The sequence below is a fragment of the Protomyctophum bolini genome, assembly GCF_963924005.1.
Source record: "Protomyctophum bolini genome assembly, chromosome: 10".
NCBI classification, from domain to species: domain Eukaryota; kingdom Metazoa; phylum Chordata; class Actinopteri; order Myctophiformes; family Myctophidae; genus Protomyctophum; species Protomyctophum bolini.
The window spans coordinates 22,142,068-22,148,989 of record NC_137871.1 but is presented as its reverse complement, the minus strand read 5'-3'; the positions used below and the strand labels follow the sequence as shown (position 1 = coordinate 22,148,989).

At 48.4% G+C, this 6,922-nt stretch overlaps 1 protein-coding gene across 1 annotated transcript in view; it reads left to right on the top strand.

Annotated features, from left to right (window-relative positions):
• Positions 1–6,922, top strand: part of afg2a (AFG2 AAA ATPase homolog A) — a 171,040-nt gene that overhangs the window by 141,335 nt on the left and 22,783 nt on the right. Inside the window, exon 19 of the mRNA XM_080774826.1 lies at positions 3,711–3,875. Coding sequence (XP_080630952.1) covers positions 3,711–3,875 — 165 coding nt within the window. The remainder of the gene's footprint in view (positions 1–3,710; positions 3,876–6,922) is intronic.

Sequence of the window (6,922 nt, the reverse complement as noted above, 5' to 3'; positions counted from 1 at the left end):
GATGTTCGCAAGATCCGAAACCCTGATGACCTTGGGATACATCACTGAGGATACGTCCCAGTTGCATCCATGCGATGTATTTTCGTTCTTAATTTCCTGAAAGCAAATATATTTTTAATTTCCTGAAAGAAATTAACATTTTGGAGTTAGATGGTTTCTTCCTGACAGCAGAGATATAAAGCTCTCTCTCCTTTTGATGTGTTATTTTTCTGCCTAGGGCATGCCTGGGGGGGGCAAAGTGTGCCTTACATGCAGGCATTCACCCACGCTAGCTGCTATAGCGTCTGAGCCTTGATCTAAGAATAAAGACACCTTGAAATGCGTGGGTGTCAGTTTGTAAACAGCTACTCCTTGCAGACACAGCCCAGAGCATGCAGGTCAGGGGATTCGCAGGCAGTCAGGAATGTGTGTGTGTGTGTGTGTGTGTGTGTGTGTGCGTGTGTGTGTGTGTGTGCGCACACACTATTTCAATGTGTGTGTGTGTGTGTGTGTGTGTGTGTGTGTGTGTGTACATTTCCCTGTGTGTGTACAGTATGTGCACGCACGCGCGTGCCGGTGCCGCAGTAGCACAACACGACGCGATGCTCACAGAGGAGAGCGGATTCCCAGCATTCCTCGCTGGTTAGGGAGAGGCAGCGTCCTTCGACAGATAGGAAGTCGTCTGTCATTGGGGGGTAATCACTTCTCGAGAAGGCTCGCAATGCCTGGAATGATTGCTGTTGTTATCGGCAGCGAAACTTGGCGCGGGGACAGAGAGAGAGAGAGAGAGAGAGAGAGAACACAAATGGAGAGAAAGAACATGCAAGCAGGGAAAAGGTCTCTGTCTGTCTCTCTCCTCTACGTGTTTCAATCAAGTTGGCAGATTTGTTTTGTTTTTCAAACTTGAGGCCCATGCAGCATATAGTGCGTTCTCACCGTCTCGCTCGCACCACAGGACGTCTCAAGGGCTCTGTGTTTCGTTAAGCAGCAGCAGAGGCCAAAAGCTTTCAGGAACCATATTATTGATGGTCCGACGTGGAGCATGTACAGTATATGTGGCTGGCTGGGTATTTCATACCTCGAGGGCATCGCTAATTACTAATGGGCTGATGTGTGTAATGATGCCTATCACTTTAGCGGAGCTATAGGCAGAGCCCTCCCTCTCCGCAGGCTTTCCTTAATGGCACGTTTGTGATTTTAGTGTTGTTGACCCCCCCCCCCCTCTAGGTTTTTTGAGGGTGGGGGGGCTTCATTTCCCTCTCTCGCTCTTCCCCTGATCCAGCTGTTTTTGTCCTCGTTTCCCTGTTGAATTGTCCATTCATTGTCGATGGCATTTAAAGTTTGTGTTTACACGCACACTAAAAGCTGGACATAGGAGGGGCTAGCGCCAGGGACGGATTAACCCATTCAGGCCGTGCTAGGAGCTTGTAGATCTGCAAAAAAAGATTCAATCGTGAAAATGTGATGCAAATATTTGAATATATATTATTTCAGAGTGAACAGGGTCCCCTGGAACAACATATTTTCAGATGGGGCTCGGCAGCCAATTTCATATATTTTTGGGGGTCCTGACATTTTGACGTTTTGAGAACGACTGACATAGAAACATAGGTTTTTCAGAAAACTGTCAGGATTTAGAAAACATTAATTTGTAGAATTGTCCTCAGATCTAAATTGGTTAACCTGGCGATAGGCCCTCCTATATGTCCAGCTTTTAGTGATGGGCGATAGCTTATTAATACCCCCTCACTAATACCTGATAATCATGTTTTAGGGCGGAAAAAGCACTTCATCTTTAAGTGATGGGGGGGAGAGAGAGAGAGTCCCTTCTTCCTTCCAGGACAGACAGGCCAGATTAGTTTACCAGTCACTGGCGCTGGAGCCCACCATGGCACCTCTTTACTGTGCATGCGAGAGAGAATTAACTAAGTCATTATCATGATGTAATAATAGCGATACAGGGCTGACATTTTGATGGTGGCAGAATGTGATGCATGTGTTTTTATGTCCATGTGGTGTGGTGCGTGTGCATGTGCGTGACTCTGTGCACGCTACAGTAATGTGCTCTCAATCATGTCTACATTTGCATTCATTCACGTGTGTGTGTGTGTGTGTGTGTGTGTGTGTGTGTGTGTGTGTGTGTGTGTGTGTGTGTGTGTGTGTGTGTGTGTGTGTGTGTGTGTGTGTGTGTGTGTGTGTGTGTGTGTGTGTGTGTGTGTGCGTGCGTGCGTGCGTGCGTGCGTGCGTGCGTGTGTGTGTGTGTGCGCGATGCGCGCACATTTGAGTCGGAGGGTCATCAGGTTTGTGTTGGCACGCAGCCTGCAGATACTTCCACTGGAGAGTTGCTCAGGAAGCTTTTCCTGGCACATATACAGCAATGCGAGGAACACGCAAGCACGCACACACGCACACACACACACACACACACACACACACACATGCACACACATACTCAGACACAGACTCACAGACCTTCTCACACATGCACATAGACAACATGCACAGTTGCGCACACGTCCACAGATATGGACAGACGCACATAAACGCGCACCTGTCAGCCCTCCCCCCACACAGCCAGCCAGCCAGCCAGCCACCCGCTCTCCCCTCATGGGAGTGAGACAACTCTTGTGCTATTGTGTAGTTGTTGTTGTTGTCGTCGCGTTACGTCCAGATGCAGCTTTCTCTTTCCTTCTGCCATCGTCTTAATGTTCCTTTAGCCGCGTTACTGCGTGTCACATTGTCCATTGTCAACAGCGGACAGGCACACAAGCCTCCATACATTTTGTTCATACTGTGTATTTTCTTTCAATGGAGGCCCGGGTTCTCTTAAATTGTACATGCACGTACACACGTGTAAACTAGTAATATACATACACATACTTAGGGATGGAGCTTGTTAATTTTTACACAGGTTTTACCTTATTGATCATGCTTATGCCTGTGCACCCTGGAACAACATATTTTCAGATGGCCAATTACATATAGTTTTTGGGGTCATTTACATGAAATAGTTTAAAACCACTCGCATTTAGAATGTACTGCATGGCCTTAGGTCTAAATGGGTTAAAGTCATTGTACTTCACCTCTGCATGCAGGCCCATTTGTCTGTCTACGTTACTGTCCACCGCTGCATGCAGGGATTGCAGGCCCATTTGTCTGTCCGTCCATCTGCCTTTTTTCCTGCTGGGCTGGCGAGGCGCCGCCCGCCCCGCCTGGCCCTTTAACGACGTCTGACAGGCGAGACGAGCAGTGGCTTGGGGAGCGGGTGGACTGTTTTGGGGTCACGGAGATGTGATCATCAGATAACATCCAGCACAGTGTCTCCACACTGGCTGGCTGACTGGGATGGCTGTCTGTCTGTCTGGCTGGGATGGCTGACTGACTGGCTGGCTGGCTGGCTGGCTGGCTGGCTGTCTGTCTGGCTGGCTGGGATGGCTGACTAGCTGGCTGGCTGGGCTGACTGATTGGCTGACTGACCGACTGACTGGCTGGTTGGGATGGCTGACTGGCTGGCTGGGATGGCTGACTGGCTGGCTGGGATGGCTGGCTGGCTGGCTGGGATGGCTGGCTGGCTGGCTGCTTGCTTCTCGGAAGTTGAAAAGTTGCACATGGACATTTCAGGGGGAGGACTTGAATCACATTCTGGAGCTTTTCTTTTTTTGTAGGTGGGGGTTTAGTTAAAAAAAAGAATTTAAGCTGACCTCCTGCTCCACCCCTCTCCCTCCCTATAGGCTCTGATGCGACCGGGACGTCTGGACCGGATCGTCTACGTGCCGCTCCCAGACGCACAGACGCGGCAGGAGATCTTCTCGCTTCAGTTCCGCAACATGCCCGTGGCCGACGACATATGTATTGAGCGCCTGGTGGCTCAGACCAGCAAGTATTCAGGAGCAGAGGTGAGCTTCGTTCAGCTGGAATAGAAAGTAGGCCGTGAGGATTTGACTGTAATAATAGGCTATATGCACACAGAATAACTCTTCCTATAGTCCAGGGGCCAGGCCAGATTTTGGTACCATTTTGGTGACCGTAACATTTTTGTATCTTTGTCTTCCTACGTGTCTCTAGTTTATATGTTGGTATGATAACCCTTCCAATTCAGTAGCTTAATGCCACTGCACTTCCTGGTTGCCAAGGATCTCTTATTCTACTGTGGTATTTCGGGAAATTTGACAAATCAAAAAAAGGTGACACAGACTGGTGCAAAGGTGGAAAGTGGACGGTTAGGTCCTCACTATTTGGTTTTGTCCACATTGCTCAGTTCCACTTCCACGGTTTGGTTTTGTCCACATTGCTCAGTTCCACTTCCACGGTTTGGTTTTGTCCACATTGCTCAGTTCCACTTCCACGGTTTGGTTTTGTCCACATTGCTCAGTTCCACTTCCACGGTTTGGTTTTGTCCACATTGCTCAGTTCTACTTCCACGGTTTGGTTTTGTCCACATTGCTCAGTTCCACTTCCACGGTTTGGTTTTGTCCACATTGCTCAGTTCCACTTCCACGGTTTGGTTTTGTCCACATTGCTCAGTTCCACTTCCACGGTTTGGTTTTGTCCACATTGCTCAGTTCCACTTCCACGGTTTGGTTTTGTCCACATTGCTCAGTTCCACTTCCACGGTTTGGTTTTGTCCACATTGCTCAGTTCCACGCAGGACATTTTTAGAGGCCATAAAAGCTATGAAGCGAGCATTCAGCACTTCCACACCAAAGACTCTCTTGTTAGGAATGCAGACAATGGATGTAACAGTAGTATAGTAGTATAACTCCTTGTGTGATGAACATAAAGTGGCAGCTCTTGAGAAAGGCCCTGGGGTGGATGGAGCCCAACACATCTATATCCGCCTGGCCCATTTATCGGTCATTATTTGACTTTTTCAATGACATCGGTATCTGCAATTATGCTGATATGATCTGTTTTTAACATTTGGGCATGCCAAAAAATCGGTCTGATCGGTCCAAACCTCTCCCTGAGTGGAGTCCTTAACACTTAGACTGTGTCCGTGTGGCCACAAGTGGTAAATAGCTTGCATGGGGAGATTACTACTACGACTCGGAGGAGGCTCGAAGACCTCCATTGTAAGAAAATGTTAGCATTAGCTCACGCTAGCTATCTTGCTCGAGAAACGTTTATATTTCAAACTTGATGCGATGAAATTTCCTAAATCAGATCCGAACCTGTCTGATCATGTCATGATCATGTCATGCCACGGACAGTGGCGTAGTTTTCGACATAGAAGATCCTGCTTATAACAGTAGCCTAGTCTACGCATGTGCGTGCACGTTCCGTGTGTGCGGGGGTGAGCAAGGGGTTGCCTAGCCACCGGCTCAGGGCAAAATGTAGTTTTTTAGCAGTGCCGTTTCAGATCCAAATTAAGCGATATAAAACAGAATTCTCCGTTAACAATGCACCAACGACCAGGCCACTGTGGGAAAAGTCCCCCCCTCCATAAACTTTGGGCTACAGCCATTTTCACAGAATACGACGCAGGTGACCAAAGCCAAGGTCATAGAAAGGAAAGGAGGGGGGAATGTGGAATCTGGGGATGCTATTGGCTCTGGGTTTTGTCTGTGTGCTGCTGTGTCAAGGATGAGAGATTTAGTAGCAGTTACTTACGTCTCTGTCTGGGACTTCTGAGATAGATTTAGTATACCCACGGTGCTGCTGCCGTTGAGACCATTTTATGGTCGCGCTGACTCATAGTATACTCTGTAAATATGCTCAATGTCTCATTCGGGGTTGTCATCGGTCGCGTCCAAAACCACCATACGTGCTACGTACTGTACACGTGCTGCTGTTTTTCAGCCTACTGTTTAGCATATCGCCCTTGTCGGGTGGAAACCTCATAATTCACCTTTAGCTAAGCCCCGCCCTCTACCACTTAGACACTTTCCAGCCGGGCTCATTCATTCCAATGTATATATCATGGATTTATATCATGGATACACTTTTACATGTATACATACAATACATTTTTATCCCACGATTTTGCAACCCATTTTTCACCCAGTGTCAATTATCTAATGTAATCCTGGGCGCTACACTTCCTCTGCCAACCTGGGGGGGGGGGCAGCAGACTGACCTCATGCTTCCTTCTATGCTTGAGGAGTCCAAGCTGCTTCTTTTCACCTGACAGGGGAGAGTTTCCCCAGCCGGATGTGGCGCATGGAAGGAACACGTTATTCCGACCAGCTCTTTTCCCCTGGCCAGGGGGAGGTAGTTTAGAGACCAGGATTACTGCATGTTTTTTGTGAGGGTACCTACCTTAGGGGACACAGGGAGAACATGCAAACTCCACACAGAAAGGCCCTTTCGCCAACCCCGCCTCGGGTATGGGTACTGATGACGCAGAGGAGAGAACGCGCCCACAGCGTCCCCAGCGGGAATCGAACCCAGGACCTTCTAGCTGTGAGGCGATAGCACTACCGACTGTGTCACTGTGCCCAAGTCGACGAACATTTTTCGTCATATTATTAGTCGACGAAATCAACACTGATTTAGGGTAGTATTCCTCTCTCTCTCTCTCTCTCTCTCTCTCCACTGTCGGCAGTCCTTGACTACAGCATGTGACCTTTGCCGTGGCTCGTCGTTCTCAGGCCATGTGACCAGAAAAACATGCAAGGTATCACATCTTTATCCCGTCCTGGTATGTCGTGAACGTTCTGGTGTGTGTTTTGACTCTGCAGGCCTAGAACAAGCCGTGCATGGTGGCCTCTCTGGCAGGATAAGAAAACAAGCATTTTCAAACAAATGCCGAGGCTATAGCGTTGCCTTGGCAGGCTGTGGAGATATCCATGTTTCGTTGTTGTCCCATTCCTTGCGCTCCAAGTGACATGTTTGTGAACACCTTTATCAGTGATACTATGTTGTTTCATTTCAATCAGTTGCCCTGAGAGAGTTAATTTGTCGAGAGACCTTTAGATATAGACACAGACAGCCCCATTTGAAT